This window comes from Papaver somniferum, chromosome 9 (assembly GCF_003573695.1).
Source record: "Papaver somniferum cultivar HN1 chromosome 9, ASM357369v1, whole genome shotgun sequence".
In the NCBI taxonomy this organism is placed as follows: domain Eukaryota; kingdom Viridiplantae; phylum Streptophyta; class Magnoliopsida; order Ranunculales; family Papaveraceae; genus Papaver; species Papaver somniferum.
The window spans coordinates 50,866,922-50,893,990 of record NC_039366.1 but is presented as its reverse complement, the minus strand read 5'-3'; the positions used below and the strand labels follow the sequence as shown (position 1 = coordinate 50,893,990).

Here is a 27,069-nt window from a genome sequence, read left to right as displayed (position 1 = left end):
ATGGGGTCCCTTTTGACGTATTTTGACTTCCAAATCAAGAAAACTTGGTCTCGGATGGATTCTAATACCTAGATCTCATGAAAAATATATAAGAGGACTTCAACAAAAATTAGAGGTAATCTTTTTTTTTTTTTTTTTCCTGAATCACATTTATTTATTGATTGAAAAATAAAGTTTTCAAAGAATTACAACCCATCTTAGAGAATTAAAAAAATAAAAGGCCAACTACATAGGCCTAGAAGAGAATTAAGGAAAACTGAAAAAAAAGCCCATTTTTCAGATGAACCTAAAGTATTCCACATTTGGCATCTCTACCCTTATTAAGAAATTTGGTCTTCCCAGAATTAACTGTCTTTCACCTGCTGCCAATCTAGCTCCCCTTTTTGCAGTTGTATCAACAGAGAAATTAGTTTCTCTAAAACAATGTTGGAATATAATGGAAGACACTCTACTCACTGCTTTTTTCCATCTCATCCTTATAAACCATGGAGTTTGTCCTTTGATAAAGCCTTCGATGATTGTTTTTGAATCTGAACATATGATAATATTCTGTAACTCCCATTCACCTGCCAACTCCACTGCACAAAACACTGCATAATTTTCTGCAACAAAATTGGTTGTGATGCTTATGCCCCCTGATAATGCTCCAATCACCTGGCACAAATAATTTCTAACTACCACTCCAAGTCCTGCTGCTCCAGGGTTACCAAAAGAAGATCCATCACAGCAGAACATGGTGTATCCCATTGGTGGAGGAGACCAGTAACAGGTTTTGATACAATGAAATTTGTTGTATCTAATACCCAGAGTTAAAAAGGCAATTACCTGGCTATCATATGCTTGATTACACCTATTCCCCTTCATCTTGTAGCCTCCTTCATACACCAGCTTTTTAATTCTGTTTTTAAATTGAAGTTCATTAGGCTTGATTTCTTCAATGAATTTTTTATTCTTCTGGAACCATACCTCTCTGATTACAGAACAAGCTGATGTGATCCAAGCTTCTCTGACAATTGGGCTCTTGTTCCTTGCATTGTTCCATACATCATCAAAGGATTTTGGAATTCTAGTAGAAAATACATCACACACCCATGCCCAGATTTTAATGCTGAATTGACATTCCCAAAGAAGATGTTGCATACTATCTTGATCTTTCATGCATATGCAACATCTTGAAGCAAGTTCATAACCATTACCAAGCATGACAGTATCATCTACATAAATGCCTTGAAGAATTTTCCATACATTACTGGCTATACTTGGATGGAGAAATGTATTCCATATATGAGATTGTAGATGGGGAAAACGATTTGCTGTTTTTTTAGGAATTGAGGAGACGACCGTACGGAGGAGACTCCTCAAACCGAGCGAAACGTTAAACCTCACACAGATGCACCGCTGCAAAGGGGGTGCTTTAGATTCGAGAGATCAATTTGTAGTACTCCGGCCTAAATCAAGACAATGACCGTTCCAGAGTAAATTCGGTTACAAGAGAGGATGGTTGATCTGTAGGAGGGAAGATGAGAAACATGTGGAATCGATGGTAATCAAATATTGTGGGTCTGTGAATTCCGAATAAGATAAGCTCTGAGTGATTGAAATTGCTCAATTGAGAATAGTTGCTCAATTGATGAGTTGATGATCTCGTGTTGTCGATGAGACGTGAGATTGATGATACCGATGATGCTTCAATCATGATTCAGAGACCTATTTATATTGCTGGAATTGTAGACACCATGATTCCATGAAGTGTGACAGTTGATGGAATCAAGGAGTGGGGAAGTGGAGATCGTGTTTGAAACCAGTTGCTCAACGTGTGGAGACTTGGTCGATTTTCTACCCACTACCTCGGGAATTCCTTCAACTAATTGCACGACTTTCTCACATTCCATCGTGTGTTTGAACACACGTGCCGTAGACCGCCAAACCAAAACCCTAAGTGATATCCCCCCAAGTGACACGATTGACGTCTCGTGGTTTGTTAGTCAATTGATGATTTCGTGGTTTGATGGGACGATGAGTCCATGTAGTCGTTGAGTTGAACATGATGTTCTGAAACTCGTGAATTGAACATGTCATGAGACAGACGTATAGTTCTTACGATGAAGTGAGCAAGTATTGCTCATTCGATGGATCGTTGAATATTGATTGTTGAACCAATATTCCTTGGTTTGAACAAATATTTATCATCTGAGCAATTGTTTCTCATGTGATGAATTGTTGAATATTTGGTCGTCTGAGCATGTGTTGCTCGTCTGATGGATTATTGGCAGCGTACCAAAAATATTAATTAGAATACTGGTCGTTGAACCGAGCATAATTAATAAAATTAATGACCATAAGGTCGTCATAAAATTATTAAGGTTAGAATCTGGAATGATGATCCTTGGATTCAGAAACCCTAATTTGATCAATTGATGATCAATTCATGGTTCGTCAGAATTTCAACCAAGGGACGAAGGAGGGAGCGATTACATGGGACCGTGGATCAACCATGTAGTGTCCATATGCTCACGTGAGCAAATACGAAGAACTCCTGAACAGTTGACGATTTGTTGGTGAAAGAATGATTAAATGTTGGTTTAATCATTTATTCGAAAATGCTCGTCTGAGCCTTAGGTGAGAAAACCTAATTAATTATGACGAGGCGAGGGACCGACCATGGAGTCATGTAACCGGCCCTGGGTTGTCCCATGACCGCCTGACGATCACTTCATGAAAATCCAAAGTGTTTGGGAGAGTTTTGAACCTAATACGAGCAATTGTGCAAATTAGGTCAAAACTGTGAAAATTGATGGGACCGGATTCCGTGAGCCAAAGAGTCAATCTTGGTCGGTCAAGATAGCATGATCGTGTCCCCAAGGAATCCGGGTCTCAGTCCTGAGAATTTTGATATTTTCTGGCGTGCAATTGAGCATCCATTCGAGAAAATATGCCAAAATTAGGGTTTCGACGAAACTGAGGAAAACACCATGATGATGAAAAATAATTATAAAATAAGGAATGAGGAGGCTTAGGAACGCCGTGGTCAAGGCATGGTCGGCCGGTCGTGACCACGGTCCCGTGGTGCCTTTTCCTTAATTTTATAATATTTTGATGATTTTATGAAAAATTCATGAATTTTGAGAAATTTGATAAATTTTGGGAGTTTCCATGAATTGAAGGAGTTTTCATGAGTTCAAGGAAGAAAAAATATTAAAATAATAAAACAAGGGCGTGTGGGACCGTGGAAGGCATGGCCGGCCGGCTAGGGCCCGCTCCCACGAGTTTTCTTAATTTTATAATGATTTTATGAAAAATTCATGAATTTTGAGAAATTTGATGAATTTAGGGAGTTTCCATGAATTGAAGGAGTTTTCATGAGTTCAAGGAAGCAAAAAATATTAAAATAATAAAAAACAAGGGCGTGTGGGACCGTGGAAGGCATGGACGGCCGGATAGGGCCCGGACCCACGAGTTTTCCTAATTTGTTTAATATTTTTAGGTATTTTGATGGTTTGAGCGAATTTTTCCTAATTTGAGAGAAATACCATGAAATCAAGGAATTTGATGAATTCAAGGAAAACTAATAATAAAATAATAAAACAAAGGGGCGTGTGGGACCGGCTAGGGCATGGCCGGCTGTCCAAGGCCCGGTCCCACAAGTTTTCATAATTTATTTTATTATTATTTGATGATTTGTGCAAAAATACCATGAAATCAAGGAGTTTTTTCATGAAATTGGAGAAATAATAATAATAATAATAATAATAATAATAATAAAATAATAAGGAACCATGGGTGTGGGGCCGGTTGAGACCAAGGCATGGCCGGTTGGCCAATGGTCACGCCCCACACTCCTTTCCTTAATTTTATATTATTTTTTATGATTTTTGGAAGTACCATGAAACTGAGGAGTTTCCTCAAGATGAAGGAGATTTGATAAAATGAGAGAATTTTCATCAAATCATGGAAAATAATAAAAATGCATTAAAAATATAAAACTGGCGTGGGATTGACCACGACACAGTCGGTCGGTCGTGTGTCCATGCTCCCAGCACCCTGGTCAATATTTTAATTATTTATTATCCTCTTCTCTATTTTGCATAGGTTCATCGTTTCGTTGTATTTTTGAAATACTCGTTCGTGCGGCGACTGTTAATGTATCATCGTTGAATACACCTTCACCATTTGAATCGGGGCTTACTTAAAGGTAGCTCAGACGCCCGGTTGTTGATTATTTATTACTAATTGTGGAATTTAGTGGAGAATAATTCACAAAACTGAGTAATAAGATGTTTATTATTAATTCATAGGATCAGCTGAGGATTCGACTACGAATTCAGAATAATAAAGTGAGCATTACCATTCCATGGGATCGTAGATTCGACCATAGAATCAGAGTAATTAAGGTTTATCTATTACCATTTATCAGACCAGTTGTGGATTCGATCATGAAATCGGAGTAATGAGATAATATAGTTATTGTTATTCTATGAGATCAAGCTGTGGATTCGATCATAGAATCAGAACAATTGTTATTGTCATTCCATGGGACCGGTCGTGGGTTCGACCATGGAATAGGAACGAATGTAATTAGGAATAATTAACTTTGTGGCTTTATACTAGCAGAGCAAGCTGTCTAGGAGCATTAATCATCCCGATATGAGCTTGTCGGTAAGTCATATCCTTTATATAGTCAGGGTAAACTCGTTGTTTGTTCCTGAAGACGTTATAGCTCTATACTAGCAGATCAAGCTGTCTAGGAGCCGTCCATCACGTAATGCTATATAGAAATAATCACTGAAAGTATTCAGCATTCAAGAGATATGTCGTTGTCCAGTCGTGAGACTACATATCTACATGTACTCTGAGAGAAAGTACTCTCTGTTGAGAATTCGATGAGAGACTCGTGTCTCGATACTCACGTCCGATTGCTGAATCAGAGTTTCGTATAATTATGGGTTTACGAATTTATCCTTTGTCGAAAATCCACCATCTACATTAAGTCCCCTGCTTACTGAGGAAAGCCGTGTTCCTCAGTCAGCATTAAATGGTGATTTTCCGGCCATAAATAATAATACCAGTAATTGAACTTAGTCGTAAGTTACGTTACCGGATTTAGAGAGCATGAGAAAACCACGACTTGATGAAGGCTTCAATGTCATGATTGGAGCATCTTTTGATGAGCATAAATTGTTGTTGGACCGCTGGTTTGGATGACGAGTCCGTGGTCGGTTAGGATTCGCGGGTCGGGCCCAATAAGGAAATCCTTAGAAAATTAGGTTTTGGAAATAAAATTGATATAAAAGGGATTAATCCTCTTTTTTTTCCTCACACGGCAAGCTTTCCACCACCTCAGCTCCTTCATGCCAGCAGCAGGAGAAGACCGCCGGCCACCGCCACCGCCAGTCGCTGTCCGTTCGCCGCCGACAAAATTCCGGCCAACCAGGTACGTGTATTATTATTATTTTTATTTTGTTATTTTTTTTGCTGATGTTTATGATCCTCATGAGTTTTTCATGCTTTGATCATGATGAAGTTATATACATGTGGGTATATCAGTGTGAGTTTTATAAAAAAAACCCTCGTTTTTGAAAACGTATGTTCGTTCGATCGTTAGTTTTGAAAACTAACTATAATCCCTGATTTAGGAGAGATTTTTTTTTAATATGAACCTAGGTCCAGTGATAAAACTTAGTGTATGAGCTTTCATGTGTGCTACGGTTTTATCATGAAAGAAGTGAATTTTCATGAAATCGGAATAATCCTTCGTTTTAAAGACAAATAACGATGACACGAAGGAAAATATGTATGATGAACTTGTGTCCATTGATAAAATTTTGCTTATGAGATTTCATGTAAATACAAAACTTTATTATATGTATGAGATGTGAGCTTTCACAATATTTTTTGAAATAATCCTTCGTTTTAAAGACAAATAACGACAAATAACAATAGTGGTATCTCCAGAGATGAGACATGCATGGATGAAACTTCCGTTGGGGGAGACGAAGACGAAATACCTGGGATTAAGAATGTCCCGAACATAGATCATGCATTCTTTGAAAAAGATATCCCAGGAGCTGAGCAACATTTGAAATCCCCAGTGTATCGTCTTTTGATAAATCCCAGAACTGTTACTCAGAAGAAATTTGTGACTCCTAAGGCAGTGATTCGATTTTGTCTTGAACGAGGGGACTTCGCCTCATCAATCATAGAGTTTAAGCTTTCTCGACGACCTTTGGAGAAATTTTCCGGCTGGGCGAGGCATATGTTGGGTTTTCCTCATGTGAGGACTATGCTCGACCAGGCGCAGGTGACGAGAGTTATTCAAGCTTCTGGAGAGTTGTTCATTTATCATGACGCAAGTGGTATTATGGCTATGTTTGCTCGCTGGTGCATTCCCACTCACACTTTCATATGTAGATGGGGAGAGTTTACCATTACCTTGGAAGACGTGGCGGCTCTGATACATCTCCCGATCACGGGCAATCTTCCTGGAGATCTTTCAGATGAGGAGACCGCCGTTTCTCATGTCTTGACAGCTGCAATGGAGAAAGCGAATAAGGCTGGTAGTAAAGGATGCTATGCTTCCTGGTTGACACACCGGTGGCCCAAAGACAAGGTTTCTGATAAACCCATCGACGATATGTTACCCATTGCTGCTTTCTTATGTTTATGGTTGTCCAGAGACGTTTTTGAAGACAGTGGAAACTTGTTGAAGCCTTTTGTGATTCCCTTTGCTATTAAGATGGCTCAAGGTGAGCAACTTCCGATAGGTAGTTTATTCTTAGGTTCCTTGTATTACAACCTGGACTCCTTGATTATAGGCTTCAGTGTGTCGAACGGCTCTATGAAGATTGAGTGTTATGCCAACACGATGTTTCTTCAAGCTTTGATGTGGGAGCATTTTAAGAATTATGCACCTACTCCACGTAATGTTCTGCAAGGGCCGAATACTGATGCACGTCATACTTTCCCTGAGAAAGATAATGCTAGGATCATGCGTTGGTCCACCAAGCAGCCTCGTTCTAAAATACATTTTATTGATGTGTTAGATGAAGAATCTGAGTTCAATTTCGTCCGTGGGTGTCAGTCCCTGATTATGTTTCTCAGCCGATGACTTTCAATACTGGAGAAGGCACGAGTTTGACGTCTGGTGCGCATCTGAGTGATGGAGAAAGATCTTTCATGTTGAGTTGCACTCCTGGTCATTTGCTATCAGTCACGTTTGGATAGCTTTCAGTGGAGGAGTATAATATTGATAGAGCATCTCGATAAATGGGTATGGATCAGTATGTTCCAACCATACGGAGAAGGAATCCATCATTTGAGCAACTCAGGACTCATTTGGATTATACTCACCTGGAAGGGAGTAGCTATTGGTTTCCTGGTTCTGATAGATTCGCCTATGTAACCCCAGGTTATGTAGAATTCTTGGACCAGCAACTTGGGTGTTTGCGTGGCTTTGTAAGATTTACCAGACCTCCATTCAAGGATCTTCCTTTGGCTGAGATGATTTCCAGTCGACCCAGATTGAAGTATCTTTCTGGTGATAAACGAAAGTCGTCTCCATGATGCTCTCAGGTATGTTTCTTCATATAATCTTCACGAAATTATAAGAACTGTATTCTGATTACATTACTGGATTTCACCACAGGACGGTCGTAATATACGACCTCGAATCGGTGTAGTCTCAGAGACTGAGGCGGTTATTCATGGCGGGGATGGCAGGCATAAAGGTTATAATCTGTTACCTGATAGACGCATATATGTGTCTATTTTGTTCTCAATTCTATGTATTGTTAGTACTTGTTTTCGTCCTTATTATGGTATTTTGCGTGTTTGTAGGTATTTTTTGGAAATAAATAATTTTGGAAAAATCGGCTCGAAAAATTATGCGGAGCATCCCCGGTGGAAATTTGTTATTCGGACTCTCATTTTGGTTAAGGGCAAACCCAATTACTAAGAGGCCCTCAGTTGGGCATTTGCTACTTTCACTCCACAGACGGTTAGGGGGACACCCTTCTTCACGATTTGAAAATTCAAAATGGCGGGAAAGTTCATGCAGTTCACGGAAGAACTTTGGGTTCGATCTTGTGTGGGCTTTGAGCGAGATTCAATCACCGGATTTTGTTTTGATTGACCTGCTTGGGCTAAACAGGGATTGTATGGTTAATGGATTCGATCCAGTTGGGCTAGAACATCGAGTCTTGGTTAAACAGGGAAGAGAGATTATCACGGGATATTGGATGATACGTAACTGCATGGGAGAATATTTTCTTCTTTATTCAACAAGATTCGACCAATCAAGCTAGGATAAACAAGGAAATCCAGCTCAGAAAAAACGTGTGAGAAGAGAACAGGAAAGTAGCTAACAGAAGACGCGTGAAAGGTGAACAGGGAAATAAAATATTCACGTGAAAATAAAAATCATTAAGGGAGAATTATTTGCATTTAACTCGGATTATCTCGGTGCTTTTGAGTATAAATATGTCTATGGGGTTGAATAGAATGGTTGTCGAGAGTTGGGAGGAGAGAAGGAACGCTGCAGAATCGAGAACCATGATTTCTCTCTGCTGCTGCTGCTGCCATTGATGAAGATGAAGAACACGAAGAACAGACAGCCAAAGACCGTCGTTCTTCAATAGTGTCTAAGACGCACGTCCGCAGGTCGTAGTTCGTCGTACAACAACAATTATCATTTGTCGTTCTTCTTGTAACATCTGAACAACACCTTTGCAACAGTTATTTCTGTTGCGATTTTTCTGTTCAATTGTTTTACACCTTTTCATCATTTGTAAACTACTTTTTGAGCAATAAATAATTATTTTGAGAGCATTTTTACTATGATGAGTTAAACCCCAACACTGGGACGACGGAGGAGGTCGAGCTTCATACATGGGTAATTTTATTAATTCTTTTTTAAGACTTTTGCATTAAAAATTAATTGAAATATGATTTGATTAAATTGGGTGTTATTTGATTAGATGGGTCATGCTTAGCTTAGGTGATTTGATGTTCCATGCTTAACACTTACAACCAATGTTTTGAGAATCTACTTTGGCAAAATAAGAGTCCATATATGTTTTGAGCGATTATTGTTGAGAATAAATCATTGAACCCTATGTTATGAAGATTGGCCGAATCATTAGTCCCATTACCTCTCTACCAATTTGTCAATATTTTTGTATATATTTGTATTTTTAAATCTTTACAAGTCCGAGCAACGAAATTTTACTACCACTTTCAAAACTACAACAAAATGGCGCCGCCGACGCGGACTTGTATATAGATTGATTTATTTATTTTTTATGTTTATTATTTTTTTTTAGAATTGGTTGTTCCTTTTTACGTTTTTTTTTTGTCTTTATTTTGCAGGTTCAAAGTGAAAATTAAGGACTTGGAGAGGAAAAATCTTAAAGCGAAAAGCGAAAAGAGAAGAAAAAAAGGACAATTTTAGGATTTAATTTTTAATTTGTAATTTTTTTAGAGTGTGTGAGGAAAACTGTAATTTTTTTTTTAATTTATTTTGGACTTTAAACAATTGGACTTTGTTTTTTTTAAACCCTACGAAAGGGTATTATTATTAAAAAAAAAAATTATTATATAAACTGTGTGCAGGGAAGGACGACGATTACTATATCGTCTCGGCCCCTCGGGTTCGCACACGGCATAGGAGTCGTGGCTCGAGTCGACGACAACGGTTCATCGCCCGTCTGGTATGGAAGGTAAGTCCAATCGAAACACCCGCGAATCTCCTGCAAGCGGTTTACTGTATGCCTTAAGGTGATAATTGTTTTAGGACGAACCAGACTGTCTTTATTTTCCTAGTAAAGGGCAAGGCCTGGCCTAAACAAGATAAGGGTTCGGATTTCATCACCGCTCCCTTCTTGCCCGCCTTAGGAAAACGAAACCTAACGCGAACCCAAGCTTTAAAATTTGGAATAGAACGAGACCGATAGGGTAACGAGCTTAATAGGAAACTCGTTCGAAAAATATTGGTTGCTCTTTAAGCACACTTCAAAGTTCATGATGGTTTCTGTGAGTTGAATGCGTGACTGCGCCGCCTTGTGATAGCGGTGAGGCCTTGGGTATCAAAGCTCCACTGAGCTTCCCTCGCCTCAATTCAACTTACTTTGACTCAGATTGATTCCAGAGGGGTTTGCTCAAATTGCAACGAATTCCCTTTCGAAAGATAGAACCTGGTCTAGAAACAATCTAAGTGGAGCCATCATGCTTTTTGTTTGCTAGAAATCTTTAGGTTTGTTTTGGTGGAGTCGAGTCGGCCTTGTTTGTGGTTGTGTAGAATTCCCTTGCAATTAAGAATGTCGAACTGGTATGATAGAAGCCAATACAATGAGTATCGACCTGAATTTGATTATGGACATCATCAGTTTTATGACCATGGTGGGAATAGTAGTTGGGAACGCCAACCTTTTCAAGGTTATGGTTCATATCATGGTGAGCCCAATTACTATCCACAGACGAATTGGTCTTACGATCAAGAAAATCAGGAATATTATAGTACTAGTCATGCGTTTTTGAAAAATTACTTAAAAACTAGTCCTGATTATGACATTTCTAAACTTGTTCAATCTCTAGAAGAAACCTACCAACAAATTCGAAGGGAGTATGAACGTGCAGTTAGTTCAAGAGAAGAGAGTACACAACGGTCTAAGATATTCAATGAGACTTTTGAACGTATAAGTGTTACGCTCAGTGAAATTCAAGCACGTTTAGAGGCAAAAAATGAACAGTTAGCTAATGCTGCTCGAAATAATCTAAATTTCCTAAATAGTGTTTCCAATTCTATCCTTGATATCAATAGTGAATATTTTCCCAATCTAGAGGACGAGGTTAGAATAAAAGACACTACTTATTTAGATAAGGTTCAATCATCTTTGTACTATTATGATGATGAGGATAGTAGTAATGAAGAATCTGAAATATGTAGGCATAGTGATCAGGAATCTATTAATCCAATTGAGCTTTATAATGATTATATTATTTCTAGTTCAAATCCAAATAATTTTTATGATTATTCACCTATTCAAAAGGACGAGGATTTGATTAGGGATACCACCGTTTTAGACGATGTAGTTTTTCCTTTTGATTACGGAGCCGATAGTGGTTTAGAGGAACGGGTTCATTTCGAAAATACTGTTTTAGAGTCTAGCGACTTAGAAACAATAGTCTTGGAAGAATAAGATAGACCCGTAGAGATGAGTAAAGATGAACTACCTGATAATAAATTAGAAGAATCAATTGACCATTTTCAAGAATCTAATGATCCAGAAATTAGGGAGATTGTTACTAGTCTATCTAGAGACACTAAAAACTCTAAGTTTGGGGGTGATTATCACCTTCATAGTGCCTTACCTTTAACTCTCAGAAAGTCCCTTCACTTAGGACTTGTTATCTCTGCCTCGACAATTTTACAAGATTACCTTCATACTCGTTTTCCCGAACCTAATGATATCCAGGAAGAAGTTCAGTCGTTAGAAACCCATCCTCTGGTTGATGTGGTTTGCCTAGGCTATGATCCCCAGATTGACTTTGTTTTCCCACCAAATAGTTTTATTCCAACTGTGGGAACGTTTATATTCCAAATGTGTCGAATATTAAGTTGTGAGACTAAACCTAAATGCCTTAGGAAATTAGAATCGACACATTTGCTTAAGAATGACCACTATTCTCATTGTGGTCAATTTTGTAAGTCATATCTGATTGACTTAGAGGATCCGCAATTATTTAGGTTATTACTTTGTGATTCCAAGTTCTTATTTGAGTTTTTCCAGACTCTAGGACCTAATAATTTGGATCCAACCTATGAAGAAACGCAGCCAATGAAAATATTCTATTTAGACCCTTTCATAGAACCTGAACCTGAACCGCAATTAGCGATAGTTTTCAGGAAACTAGGTAAGGGCATGCTTTTCTTGTCCATTTTCTTGGTTCACTGCAGTTTCCTATGGTCAGCTCTTTTTGGTTTTGAAGACCCACAGTTATTTCGACTGTTACTTTATGGTTCGAGTTGACCAATCCTTTTCTAAGTCTGGCTGAAGACTTTAAACTTAGCACTTCTTGGGAGGTAACCCAATCTCATGCAATATGGTAATATCTTTCCTTAACTCTTTTCTTCAAGTGGTAACAGTTTCTCCTTGTTCATGCTTTTAATTTTATCTTTAGAACGTTGAGGACAATGTTAAATTTAAGTTTGGGGGTGGGGAAGAAACTTTTTGTTAGTTTTAAGTTGCAATAAATAAACTCCAGAGCCTAGAAATTTACGCCTATTAAGGATAGCACTAACCAATCTAAGTGGATGGAAACATTTTTGTTTTAGGAGCTGAGGAACCAATCTGACTAGATGGAAACATCTATAGAGTCTATTCATAAAAGCACAGAGCTCAGGTGTTAGAAATAACATGATAGTTTCGCCATATCTCGTCGAGTCCTTTTCACTTTCTATTTTTAGTTTTCTTTTATTTCAAGTGATTTGGTGGGGCACACGATTCAAGTTGTTACCTTTGCTAGGGTGAAATAGAGGGACTGAGTTACCTTTTCAAAAAAAAAAAAAAAAAACCGGACCAGTTAGACCAATCGGAATAAGTATTAACACTTGGATAGCAATATGCGTGTGTTCTCCCTGTTTCCGTCGCCTAAGCAAGCGTGGAATGCAGGACCCGTGGGAACTATCGTGTAATCTGCTGACAAGAAGCATGCGCTTGGATCAAAAAGATCTATTCATGCCGTTAAGTTAAAAAAAAAAAAAGGGTTATTGTTCTGTGTAGTCAACTGCTGGTTCCCTTGTATTTGCCAGTTTGTTGATCTAGATTTAAGTTATTGACCTCTGGTTCCCTTGTATATGCCAGTGCGTTAATATTAGTCAGACCGGTATCTCAGTCATTTAGGTTAGGTTCATCTTGGCAGAGGCCTTCAGACAGATATGGGAAACACCGTTCGCTTTTCAACCATCTACATTTTTTTTTCCATCTTCTTAATCTTTTCATGTGATTAGTCTGACTCCGAGTATGATGTCCATCGTGAAACTATCTTAGTAGAGCTCTGTCACTTATAGGAATTTTAGTATGCTTGAGTGCAAACTCGTATACAACAATTGGAATTTCGCGTCAGGGTACTTCCTCCTGTAATTAATAAGTATGCCAAACAAGGAGGTTCTTTAGTGCTTTCCAAGATTTTTCGTAGATAGCTAGGGTCTGGAGTATTGGTTTTTGTGGGTACACCTCTGATAAACCCACCCGAGATTAACTCGGTCACTTTTCAAGAATAAATTTTGCTCGAGGATTAGCAAATAATAAGTTTGGGGGTATTTGATAGACGCATATATGTGTCTATTTTGTTCTCAATTCTATGTATTGTTAGTACTTGTTTTCGTCCTTATTATGGTATTTTGCGTGTTTGTAGGTATTTTTTGGAAATAAATAATTTTGGAAAAATCGGCTCGAAAAATTATGCGGAGCATCCGCGGTGGAAATTTGTTATTCGGACTCTCATTTTGGTTAAGGGGCAACCCAATTACTAAGGGGCCCTCAGTTGGGCATTTGCTACTTTCACTCCACAGACGGTTAGGGGGACACCCTTCTTCACGATTTGAAAATTCAAAATGGCGGGAAAGTTCATGCAGTTCACGGAAGAAATTTGGGTTCGATCTTGTGTGGGCTTTGAGCGAGATTCAATCACTGGATTTTGTTTTGATTGACCTGCTTGGGCTAAACAGGGATTGTATGGTTAATGGATTCGATCCAGTTGGGATAGAACATCAAGTCTTGGTTAAACAGGGAAGAAAGATTATCACGGGATATTGGATGATACGTAACTGCATGGGAGAATATTTTCTTCTTTATTCAACAAGATTCGACCAATCAAGCCAGGATAAACAAGGAAATCCAGCTCAGAACAAACGTGTGAGAAGAGAACAGGAAAGTAGCTAACAGAAGACGCGTGAAAGGTGAACAGGGAAAGAAAATATTCCCGTGAAAATAAAAATCATTAAGGGAGAATTATTTGCATTTAACTCGGATTATCTCGGTGCTTTTGAGTATAAATATGTCTATGGGGTTGAATAGAATGGTTGTCGAGAGTTGGGAGGAGAGAAGGAACGCTGCAGAATCGAGAACCATGATTTCTCTCTGCTGCTGCTGCCATTGATGAAGATGAAGAACACGAAGAACATACAGCCAAAGACCGTCGTTCTTCAACAGTGTCTAAGACGCACGTCCGCGGGTCGTAGTTCGTCGTACAACAGCAATTATCATTTATCGTTCTTCTTGTAACAGCTGAACAGCGCCTTTGCAACAGTTATTTCTGTTGCGATTTTTCTGTTCAATTGTTTTACACCTTTTCATCATTTGTAAACCACTTTTTGAGCAATAAATAATTATTTTGAGAGCATTTTTACTATGATGAGTTAAACCCCAACACTGGGACGACGGAGGAGGTCGAGCTTCATACATGGGTAATTTTGTTAATTCTTTTTTAAGACTTCTGCATTAAAAATTAATTGAAATATGATTTGATTAAATTGGGTGTTATTTGATTAGATGGGTCATGCTTAGCTTAGGTGATTTGATGTTCCATGCTTAACACTTACAACCAATGTTTTGAGAATCTACTTTGGCAAAATAAGAGTCCATATATGTTTTGAGCGATTATTGTTGAGAATAAATCATTGAACCCTATGTTATGAAGATTGGCCGAATCATTAGTACCATTACCTCTCTACCAATTTGTCAATATTTTTGTATATATTTGTATTTTTAAATCTTTACAAGTCCGAGCAACGAACTTTTACTACCACTTTCGAAACTACAACATTACCCAATACCGTAAAGTCCCCAGTTGGTGCTTTGGTGAGTTCCCAATATTTCCCACTGTGACTTTCATTACTATTAACATTAGAATCATGAAGCCAATGTTGTTAATTTTGTTGCAGAATTTTACTCCATCGAGTCTTGAAGGTCTTCAATTTTCTGCTACTGAACAAGCAATCGCTGATTTGAGTGACGAAGAAACTGTAAGTATTTCTTCATATGTTCAAATGTGGAGCTTCATGGATGAAAATATTGATTGTAAAGGACGTGTACAGGAGGATGTCGTCATGGAGATAGAGAATTCTGGAACTCAATCATCCTCTGGGAAGGGGAATGGAGGTAATTCCCAAGATTCGGAGCCGGATGGAAGTGATGTTCCTCTTGACGTTGATGTGGACAATTCCAACCCCTTGGACACTTCGGTGACTCTTAAAGTAAGTAAAAAAGTGTTGACTTGTGAATGAATGAATGAGAACCTATGTGAATATATGAAAACTTAGTCGAATTGCGTCGTCAGAAAATTCAGAACCCAGCGTTTTAGTAAAAACGCTGTAGAATCCTCGTCCAGAGTCGTATTTTGATGATCTGCATGTGAAAATTCAAGCCCAGAAAATTTCCAAGCTTTAGGAAAGAAGATTTTTAAGTTTTGAGTACGTTCAGAGCCTGAAAAATGCGAAATAGTAAACTTCCAGGAGACTTCCAGAACTTTTTCAGATTGCGCATCACTTGATATTTTGGCCACATATACTCGCTCGTTCATCGGATTGTCATGAAATTTTGACATGTCATAGAGAAAATCCATACGAAGAGAATGGAATATGACCCATCCTAAGATTCCTTGTAGATTGCTCCCAGTTCGTCTCCTAGTACAGGGCAGAGTTCAGTTTCCTCAGACGGACTCATCGTAAAATGTGTTTTCATGACTTTCATGTGATTTGTTCGTGATTTGAATGCAGTATGATGAACCTTGATGATGTTTCCTTTCTGGTATGATGTGTTTCATAATCTCCTTTGGCTTTGTGGTTCTAAACTCATGTAATCTTCATATTAGGTGCTAAATACCGAAGTTGAGGATACTGGAGCCCATGATGACAACTCTAACCTTTCCGGAGTTATTGATGAAGAAACAACCATCCATACACTTCGAGGCCATGAGATGGTCGCTGCTGATGTTATGGAAAACCAGATGGTTGTTGCTTCAATGATAGAAGAAACTGAGATAGCAGCGGAGAATACCGAAGGAACTGTTGCTTTGGTCGTGGAAGCCGCTCCAGTGACTGAGAACCGTATAATAGTGTATGAATATCCAACTGCAGGGTTTTCTTTCGATCCTCCCTTTGACACTTCACTCCCGTATCATGAACTGGTCGGTGGATTCAGCGTTCCCGTTGGATATGCACGCTTGTACGAGACGATATGGAAGAAATTTGGCCACATGATCGTTGACAGGAACCCTGGGCGTGCTTATGATTTAACCATGCAAGTAGGCGTTATGTTGCGTGTCGTGAGTGATATGCATACGAGACCCAGGAATACCGTGACTCCAGATATACTCTTTGATTGGGAGTTTAACTTGGAGAATTCAGAAAGACTTGGCCTTAACGTGAAATGGCTTCGTAAGCAAATAAACGTTATCAAGGCCTTAACGTGAAATGGCTTCGTAAGCAAATAAACGTTATCAAGGCCTTAACGTGAAATGGCTTCGTAAGCAAATAAACGTTATCAAAGAACATACTCTTTCCAATGATGCTTTGGAGGAGAAGGAGGAAAAGATTGCCAAGCTGACCGAGGAGTTGAACAAGGAGAGGGCGGCTTTGCAAGCCTTGAAGGATGCTGATGAGCGAAAGCCTTTTCTTACTGATCTTTTGAACTTCTGAAATTATGAGAGATGTGAGGTTTATATTTGGGTTTTTGATATTTAGATAGTTTTGAATTGACTGATGGTTGAGGATTTTCTTGTAGATTTGATAGAGATTTTCTTTTACGAAATACGAACTGAATTTTGATAAATTGCTGAATTCAAATACTGATTGCAAGTATTGCAAATGTTTTGGAGGAATTGAAATACAAATGAAAGAAAATCCTAAATGTTAAATCCCAATACCATGAGTGCTTCAAACGCCCAATACCTTAAATGTCCAATAATTTCAGATAAACGCCTTGAGCAAATTTTCGTGAATTATTGGTAGGGTTCTGCCATCTGTGTTGGTCAATTTGTAGTATCTTCTGGACACGGATTCAGCGACCATGAATGGTCCTTCCCAATTGGAGTTCCTTGTAGAATGAAAACCGCGCTGAACTGCTTTGAGAACCATGTCCCCTTCATGAAACTTGTTAGGCTTGGTCGATCGTGCCTTGAATATCTTCCGCTGATTCGGAATTCCCTGTTTGATGGAATTCCTCGATTTGTGGCCCTATGGACACTCGCGCAGAAGAGAGTATCCAGCATAGTGTTGATCATGCTTAGCCAAGTCTTCGGCAATAAACCTCTTGATGGAGTGACCGATTTGAAGAAGTTCTGAACCCAACCATTGAGTGTAATATTGCTGAGGTGAAGTTACCCACTCATAGCTTTTGATAACTGCTAAATTATTCAAGGGGAGAAGTCCCTGGACCATAGTAGCGTATTTGAACATTGGTAATATTGGAGCAAGAGGATGAATAGGACTTGCCTGAGCTCGAAACCTTCTGACAAAGGTGTGTGGATTATCTCCAAGTTCCTGCGTAAGTCCCATCAGAGTTTTTACTTCTTCCAGATGCTCAAACGGTGATGCGTCCTCTGCTTCGTCTTCCGACTCGGAATCCTTGTCGATGACATGATGTGTTGAAGGCACCGTTGTCCTTTCAGCATGAATCCAAGTTCTCCCAAGGACCATGTCGTATCCAGGGTCTTCCCGGATTATGAAAAACTTGGCCTCAGTGCAGATTGATCTTTCCGTAACTTTGAGAGTGATGAAGCCGTATGCGTCTCTGGAGATTCCTTTGTGGTCCCTGATTGCTATGGGAGCGTGGGTGGCTTCCCGTCGAGTAATACCAGCAGCTCTGAGAGTTTTCAAAGGGATGATGTTGACGGCGGTACCAACATCTATGAACGCCCTCTTGAACTCATTTTCTTTAATGTGCACTGTGGTGAGCAGTCCCCAGTCATACATTTCTGTGTCGGTGGCTGAAGGTCCGGTGGTAGTCTCTTGGATCACCGGACGTCTTCCGGACACGATGTGGTTCAGTGCAGCAATCATGTCTTTCCTTTGAGCTTTCGAAAGATACAACAACTCGCAGACATGTTCGATCAGAGATTGAACCGTTTCCTTGACAGGAGGTTCGGAGATGGTAAAATTTCTGACTGGGAGGGGGTTTTTGTGCACCCCCTCGGTCCCCAGGTTGAGCTATCCGGATTCGACCTTTTCTTTGAATATGCGCTTCAAAATTTTGCAATCACTCGTGGGATGGCTGACGTATCTATGGAAGCGACAATACCGAGGATTTTCATGGCCTCTTCAGTTGGTTCCTTCTTGACATAAGGAAATTTGATTGCGCCGTCTTGAATCCAGGCATCGAGTAGTTCATTAACTTCTTCCATTGAACAGGGAAAATCAGGTGCTTCTGGATCTTCCGTATGCTGAGGAGGGATTTTCGAATTCTCCTTCTTGTGTGTCTTTGAAGGGGTGGGGGAAGTCTGCTTTTGTTGTGGTTCTGCTTTTCGCTTACTCCCTTCCGCGACAGCATTTGTTGAAGGTTGCAGGTTATACTGCTTGTTGATCAGACGCCTGCTTCCTCGAGTGTCTTTTGAATCTTCATTCTTTGTTGACTTTTCTCTTTTCAAAAGAGCGGGTGCAGTGGTTGCCGACCTCTTCGCAGCTTCGTGAAGCTCTGAGAAAGTTTGGAATCGAAGGTTTTCTAGCAAGGCCCTGTAGACCGGGAGCATGCCATTGATGCAAAAGTCCACCAATTGTTGCTCCATGACGTTTGGTTCATGAAAATCCAGGGCTTGGACTCTGAACCTTTTCACATAATCATTGGGATTTTCACTGATCCTATGAAACATTCTTCCAAGGTCGGAGAGGGTGACTTGTTCTGACACGAAGAAGTATTTCCTGTAAAATGTGTTAACCATTTCTCCCCGATTGTTGATGGTCCCTGGTGTGATGCTGTTATACCAGGTGTATGCCCTGCCTTTCAGAGATTTTGAGAATTCCTTGAGACGGACGACATGATTATGTTCATGTTCTCCCAAAGCTTCGAGAAAACGAGAGACATGTTCCCGAGCATTGCCAGTTCCATCATACAAGGTGAAAGTTGGAGAAACGTAACCTTTGGGAGTGGAATCCTCTGCGTAGCGGTAGGATAAGGAGGTTGATGACGATGGTCATGCGATGTCTTGACTTTTCCATGGTTCTCTAAGAAGTGCTCCAGATCCTCGCGAGTGATGAAATTCGGTGATCCCTTCGCTGATGAGTTGTCAGCAGCAGTTTTGTGGACTTCGTCATCTTCTACTGTATGGATTGGAATTACTTCAGGACCGTCGTCCAAGGATTTCTCCTTCTGTGTAGCAGCCATGTCAGTCTGGTTCTTTGCAAGAGTCTCCTACGCTTTGATAAGATCAGCAATGGTAGGCGGTGGATCTCCTATGACTTCTTCAGGGTGTCGTCCGGACAGTGGATGACCTTCGGTGTGAGGAGGAGTAGTGTCACCACCATCAGTGTTGGAAGTCGGAATTGTCTCCGGGATATTCTGATTGTTGTTTTTTCTAGTGCTAGCACGGTTTGTGTTAGGATTTGTAACTGAACCTGACCTGAGATCAACCATCTTGTGAAATTGTGAGATTGAAACCGAGAGAATGACCTCCCACTGTGGTCGCCAATCTGTAGATGGGGAAAAACGATTTGTTGGTTTTTAAGGAATTGAGGAGACGACCGTACGGAGGAGACTCCTCAAACCGAACGAAATGTTAAACCTCACACATATGCACCGCTGCAAAGGGGGTTCTTTAGATTCGAGAGATCAATCTGTAGTACTCCGGCCTAAATCAAGACAATGATCGTTCCAGAGTAAATTCGTTCACAAGAGAGGATGGGTTGATCTATAAGAGGGAAGCTGAGAAATGTGTGGAATCGATGGTAATCAAAGATTGTGGGTGTGTGAATTCCGAATACGATAAGCTCTGAGTGATTGAAATTTCTCAATTGAGAGTAGTTGCTCAATTGATGAGTTGATGATCTCGTGTTGTCAATGAGACGTGAGATTGATGATACCGATGATGCTTCAATAATGATTCAGAGACCTATTTATATTGCTGGAATTGTAGACACCAGATTCCATGAAGTGTGACAGTTGATGGAATCAAGGAGTGGGGAAGTGGAGATCGTGTTTGAAACAAGTTGCTCAACATGTGGAGACTTGGTCGATTTTCCACCCACTACCTCGTGAATTCCTTCAACTGATTTCACGACTTGCTCACATTCCATCGTGTGTTTGAACATACGTGTCGTAGACCGCCAGACCAAAACCCTAAGTGATATCCCCCCAAGTGACACGATTGACGTCTCGTGGTTTGTTAGTCAATTGATGACTTCGTGGTTTGATGGGACGATGAGTCCATGTAGTCGTTGAGTTGAACATGATGTTCTGAAACTCGTGAATTGAACATGTCATGAGACAGAGGTATAGTTCTTACGATGAAGTGAGCAAGTATTGCTCATTCGATGGATCGTTGAATATTGATTTTTGAACCAATATTCCTTGGTTTGAACAAATATTTATCATCTGAGCAAGTGTTTCTCATGTGATTAATTGTTGAATATTTGGTCGTCTGAGCATGTGTTGCTCGTCTGATGGATTATTGGCAGCGTACCAAAAATATTAATTAGAATACTGGTCGTTGAACCGAGCATAATTAATAAAATTAATGACCATGAGGTCGTCATAAAATTATTAAGGTTAGAATCTGGAATGATGATCCTTGGATTCAGAAACCCTAATTTGATCAATTGATGATCAATTCATGGTTCGTCAGAATTTCAACCATGGGACGAAGGAGGGAGCGATTACATGGGACCGTGGATCAACCATGTAGTGTACATATGATCACGTGAGCAAATACGAAGAACCCCTGAAGAGTTGACGATTTGTTGGTGAAAGAATGATTAAATGCTGGTTTAATCATTTATTCGAAAATGCTCGTCTGAGCCTTAGGTGAGAACACCTAATTAATTATGACGAGGCGAGGGACCGACCATGGAGTCATGTAACCGGCCCTGGGTTGTCCCGTGACCGCCTGACGATCACTTCATGAAAATCCAAAGTGTTTGGGAGAGTTTTGAACCTAATACGAGCAATTGTGCAAATTAGGTCAAAACTGTGAAAATTGATGGGACCGGCTTCCGTGAGCCAAATAATCAATCTTGGTCGGTCAAGATAGCGTGCTCGTGTCCCCAAGGCGTCCGCGTCTCAGTCCTGAGAATTTTGATATTTTCTGGCGTGCAATTGAGCATCCATTCGAGAAAATATGCCAAAATTAGGGTTTCGACGAAACTGAGGAAAACACCATGAGATGATGAAAAATAATTATAAAATAAGGAATGAGGAGGCTTAGGACCGCCGTGGTCAAGGCATGGTCGACCGGTCGTGACCACGGTCCCGTGGTGCCTTTTCCTTAATTTTATAATATTTTGATGATTTTATGAAAAATTCATGAATTTTGAGAAATTTGATGAATTTTGGGAGTTTCCATGAATTGAAGGAGTTTTCATGAGTTCAAGGAAGAAAAAATATTAAAATAATAAAACAAGAGCGTGTGGGACCGTGGAAGGCATGGCCGGCCGGCTAGGACCCGGTCCCACGAGTTTCCCTAATTTCATAATGATTTTATGAAAATTTTATTAATTTTGAGAAATTTGATGAATTTAGGGAGTTTCCATGAATTGAAGGAGTTTTCATGAGTTCAAGGAATCAAAAAATATTAAAATAATAAAAAACAAGGGCGTGTGAGACCGTGGAAGGCATGGCCGGCCGGCTAGGGCCCGGTCCCACGAGTTTTCCTAATTTTTTAATATTTTTAGGTATTTTGATGATTTGAGGGAATTTTTCCTAATTTGAGAGAAATACCATGAAATCAAGGAATTTGATGAATTCAAGGAAAACTAATAATAAAATAATAAAACAAAGGGGCATGTGGGACTGGCTAGGGCATGGACGGCCGGCCAAGGCCCGGTCCCACAAGTTTTCATAATTTATTTTATTATTATTTGATGATTTGTGCAAAAATACCATGAAATCAAGGAGTTTTTTCATGAAATTGGAGAAATAATAATAATAATAATAAAATAATAAGGAATCGTGGGTGTGGGGCCGGTTGGGACCAAGGCATGGCCGGTTGGCCAATGGTCACGCCCCACACTCCTTTCCTTAACTTTATATTATTTTATATGGATTTATGGAAGTACCGTGAAACCAAGGAGTTTCCTCAAGACGAAGGAGATTTGATAAAATGAGAGAATTTTCATCAAATCATGGAAAATAATAAAAATGCATTAAAAATATAAAACTGGCGTGGGATTGACCACGACACGGTCGGTAGGTCGTGTGTCCATGCTCCCAGCACCCTGGTCAATATTTTAATTATTTATTATCTTCTTCTCTATTTTGCATAGGTTCATCGTTTCGTTGTATTTTTGAAATACTCGTTCGTGCGGTGACTGTTAGTGTATCGTCGTTGAATACACCTTCACCATTTGAATCGGGGCTTACTTAGAGGTAGCTCAGACGCCCGGTTGTTGATTATTTATTACTAATTGTGGAATTCAGTGGAGAATAATTCACAAAACTGAGTAATAAGATGTTTATTATTAATTCATAGGATCAGCTGAGGATTCGACTACGAATTCAGAATAATAAAGTGAGCATTACCATTCCATGGGATCGTAGATTCGACCATAGAAACAGAGTAATTAAGGTTTATCTATTACTATTTATGAGACCAGTTGTGGATTCGATCATGAAATCAGAGTAATGAGATAATATAGTTATTGTTATTCTATGAGATCAAGTTGTGGATTCGATCATAGAATCAGAACAATTGTTATTTTCATTCCATGGGACCAGTCGCGGATTCGACCATGGAATAGGAGCAATTGTAATTAGGAATAATTAACCTTGTGGCTCTATACTAGCAGAGCAAGTTGTCTAGGAGCATTAATCATCCCGATATGAGGTTGTCGGTAAGTCATATCCTTTATATAGTCAGGGTAAACTCGTTGTTTGTTCCTGAATACGTTATCGCTCTATACTAGCAGAGCAAGTTGTCTAGGAGCCGTCCATCACGTGATGCTATATAGAAATAATCACTGAAAGTATTCAGTATTCAGGAGATATGTCGTTGTCCAGTCGTGAGACTACATATCTACATGTACTCTGTGAGAAAGTACTCTCTGTTGAGAATTCGATGAGAGACTCGTGTCTCGATACTCACGTCTGATTGCTGAATCATAGTTTCGTATAATTATGGGTTTACGAATTTAGCCTTTGTCGAAAATCCACCATCTACAGAGATGCACATTATAGTTTGGATTCTTTATGTCTTAGCAGTTCTATTGCAGAAGATGTTGTAAACTTACCAGACATTTCACCAGTCCACACCAATGAGTCATTCCCTCCCCCTATATCTGGTAAACACAAGGAATTTGATTGGTTGAATTTCAATAGGTATGCACCACCTGCCATTCTGAATAAAATGTGCTACTTTTAGATGCTCATTGACTTTAACATAAGTATTAGTATTAATATTTCCATTTAAAGGAGCATCACCAATCCAGTTATCATGCCATACATTGACCTTCTGCCCATTTCCGATGCACCATCTAATATTTTCTTTCAATGCCTCCCAAGCCCACTTCAGTCCAGGCCAAATAGAAGAAAGTTTCCAGTTTTCATTCCATTTCCCATGTTTATTTAAGTATTTAGCTTTATTGAATAAGGCTCATTCATCCTCAAAATTTATAATTCTCCACATCATTTTCATTAACAGAGCTCTGTTGATAATTTCAAGCCTTTGTATTCACCTTCACTATAAGGAGTGCATACCTTTCTCCATGCTAGAATTGTATACTTCCTCACATCTCCATCACCAGACCAGAGGAAATTTCTTATCACTTTTTCACAGACCTTAATTATTGATGCAGGGCACTTATACACAACCATATTATAAATTGGGATACTGAATAATACAGATTTTATAAGAACCAACCTGTCCTGAAAAGATAGTAGTTTCCCCTTCCAAGCTGCAAGCTTTATCTGTATTAACTCTACCATAAGCCACACTGTAGATACTTTAACTCTGCCAGGAGATAAGATAACTCCTAAGTACTTGTCAGGGAAGGTACTGAGCTCCATCTGCAGAATTTCCTTAATCTGATTTTTCCTTATAACAGAATTACCATCAATAAAAATCTTACTTTTAGTTTTATTTATGATTTGACCTGAGCCTTTTTGGTAATCATCCAATAACTTCATGAGATTAGTGATACTTTTCTTGGCTCTATTACATAAGAGAAAAACATCATCTGCAAAAAATAAATGTGTTGGATGAATGCCTTTCCTAACTATCATTGGAATAATCAAACCTTCTGCCACCTTCTTATGGATGCTTCTACTTAGAACATCCTCCATAATAACAAATAGAGTTGGTGATAAGGGGTTACCTTGCCTTAGACCCCTTCCAACAGAAAAGAATCCATGAGGCCCTCCATTGACCATCACAGATAATCTGGCTGATTCAAATAATACCCTTAACCAATGACACTAAGAATTAGAGAAACCATACTTGCCTAGTACTTGAAATAAGAAATCTCAACTTACAGAGTCATAATCTTGAGATATATCTAGTTTTAATCCTATATTTCCACCCCTTCTCTTTTTCTTCATGTCATTGACCATTTCAGAAGCTAAAATTATTTTTTCTTGTATGCTTCTTCCCTTGATGTAGGCAACTTGCTGAGGTGTAATCAGTTTTTGCATAAGAGAAATCATTCTTGTATTTATGATCTTTGTAAAAATTTTGAAACTCACATTACTCATACCAATTGGTCTAAATTGATTGGGAGTTTTTGCACCTTCTGTTTTAGGCAAAAGAACAAGAAAATTTGAATTAAGGCCTTTTGGAATAAATTTCCTCCTCCAACAAAACTGCACAGCTTGCACCACATCATATTGTATAATCTTCCAGCATGCTCTATAAAAGCAACCAGAGAAGCCATCAGGGCCTGGTGAACTGTCAGGATCCATACTGAAAATTGTAGATTTTATTTCTTCTGCCTCAAGTAAAGCATCCAACATTTTTTGATCCTCATCTGTAATAACTTTTGGAATTTCTTCCAGTAAAGACTCAGCATCTTCAGTTCTTGAAATTAAAATTTTTGCTTGAAGTGTTGCACAAGAGTTTCTGCAATGATTTTCTGATCTGATACCAAGTTTCCAATGAAGTCCTCCAGTTCACTTATAAGATTTTTTGATTGCCTAATCTTTAAATTTGTATGAAAGAACTCTGTATTAGCAGAACCTTCTTTAACCCATTTAATTCTATCTTTTTGCTTGAGCATGGTATTTAGCTGGACTTTTTTACTATTGTAATCATTTTCAGCAGCAACAAGATTATCTAGAGCTTCAATATCATGAGGATTCTGATCAGATATGACTATCGCTTTCTGAACTTCTTCTTCAGCTTCTTTGATTTTAACATGGATAGTACCAAAAACTGACCAATTCCATTGCCTTAAAATATTCTTCAATATTTTAATTTTTGTTGAAATACATAAGCAGGATCACCTACTATTTCTTCAGCTCAACTTTGAGATACCATATCCATAAAACCTGGATGAGTTAACCACATTTTCTGAAACTTGAAGGGTGCATTTGAAGGTTTAGGAATAATTGCACCACCACCTAACAAGGGACTATGATCTGAAGCAATCCTCAACCCCACTTTGTAACTCCAATTCTCATGCATTTGGAACCACTTATGATTATAAATAGCTCTCTCCAAATTACAAAGAATTCTCATATCCCCATGTTGACAATTGGACCAAGAATGCATTAAACCTGATTTAGGAGCTTGTATCAATTCATAGTTATTAAGACAGTTATTAAATTTTTGCATTGATCTTCTATTTACTTCCATGCCACCAATTTTTTCATCTTGAGAGACAATAGAATTAAAATCACCAATAGCAAGCCAAGGTTTATTCAGATCACTAATACTTTCCATCTCAGCCTATAGAAATCTTCTTTGAACAAACCCTACATGAGCATGAATTCCAGATACTAGAGCTCCACCTATTTCCACTGTGATCATTTGGCTAGACATGGAAACTACTTTTGGTTCTGGTAAAGTGTTGTTCCAAAATAACCAAATATTCCCTTTTTTATTAGAAACAGAATGTGGATCACTTTATTTTCCATTCCAGGCAAATTAAGTTTACTACAGAAGGAAGCACTGCAAACTACTTTGGGTTCAGCTATAAAAACTAAAGAAGGTTTAAATTGATTAATTAAAGTCCACAACTTATTTTGAACCCTAGTTCTTCTAAGGCCCCTAAGATTCCAAAATAGAACTTTCATTGCAAAGATTTTAGGCCCTTAGTACCTCTCTTTGCATTATTTTTCCTAAAATTATATTTACCACGAACTGGCTGAGAAGTTACCTTGTTTATTACATGATTTTGCTGATCACCAGATGGAGGTACTTGCTTTGCTGCTGGTTTTTTAATTACTCTAGACCAAGAAGTTGAAGGTATTTGCTCCTCTGAGATAGATCCATCTTTGCCATTAATATATTTAACCACACTGTGTTCTAAAGCATTGTCTTCAACCGCTTGAAGAATTTTTGCTGGAACAACAGTTTCTTCATGCATATTCTTGTCATTTTCTTCATCAGTTGCTTCATGTAATAAACCAAACCTTCATGTAGATATTGTGACTTGCTTTACTACCTACTAAATAGAAGATGTTGAAGTATGAATTGTATTAATTGGAGTTTGAAAAATGTCAACAATCTCTCCAATACTTTTTGATATATGGAAATCTGTTGTATGAGATAATATGCTAACAGTTGAAGTTATTGTAGACCTTTCAGATGAATGATTAAAACCTTTACTATGAGATAATATGCTAACATTTGACTTGGGAGAACTGTGATTGCCTTGTGATATCTTAATTTCATTAGAAGCTGCTTGAAACCTACATTCTGTGAGAACATGACCAA

The 27,069-nt window shown here is 38.9% G+C and overlaps 1 protein-coding gene across 1 annotated transcript; it reads right to left on the bottom strand.

Moving 5' to 3' along the window:
• Positions 1–276: 276 nt before the first annotated feature.
• On the bottom strand, positions 277–26,073 carry LOC113311934. The gene is made up of 6 exons (XM_026560716.1): positions 25,680–26,073; positions 25,353–25,563; positions 24,669–25,269; positions 23,895–24,611; positions 23,528–23,703; positions 277–1,066 (listed from the first exon to the last, which is right to left on the bottom strand). The coding sequence occupies exons 1-6, from the start codon at positions 26,071–26,073 to the stop codon at positions 277–279; spliced, it is 2,889 nt and encodes a 962-aa protein (XP_026416501.1).
• Positions 26,074–27,069: the final 996 nt, after the last annotated feature.

Excerpts from the sequence above, each read along its gene's own strand:
- LOC113311934 (XM_026560716.1), bottom strand. The coding sequence starts at position 26,073 with ATGGAAAGTATTAGTGATCTGAATAAACCTTGGCTTGCTATTGGTGAT. Across the intron at positions 25,564-25,679 it reads AATGTGGTTAACTCATCCAG|TTTTTGGTACTATCCATGTT; the intron begins GTTTTATGGATA and ends GGAATTGGTCAG. Across the intron at positions 25,270-25,352 it reads GAAGGTTCTGCTAATACAGA|ATCAGAAAATCATTGCAGAA; the intron begins GTTCTTTCATAC and ends ACTTGGTATCAG.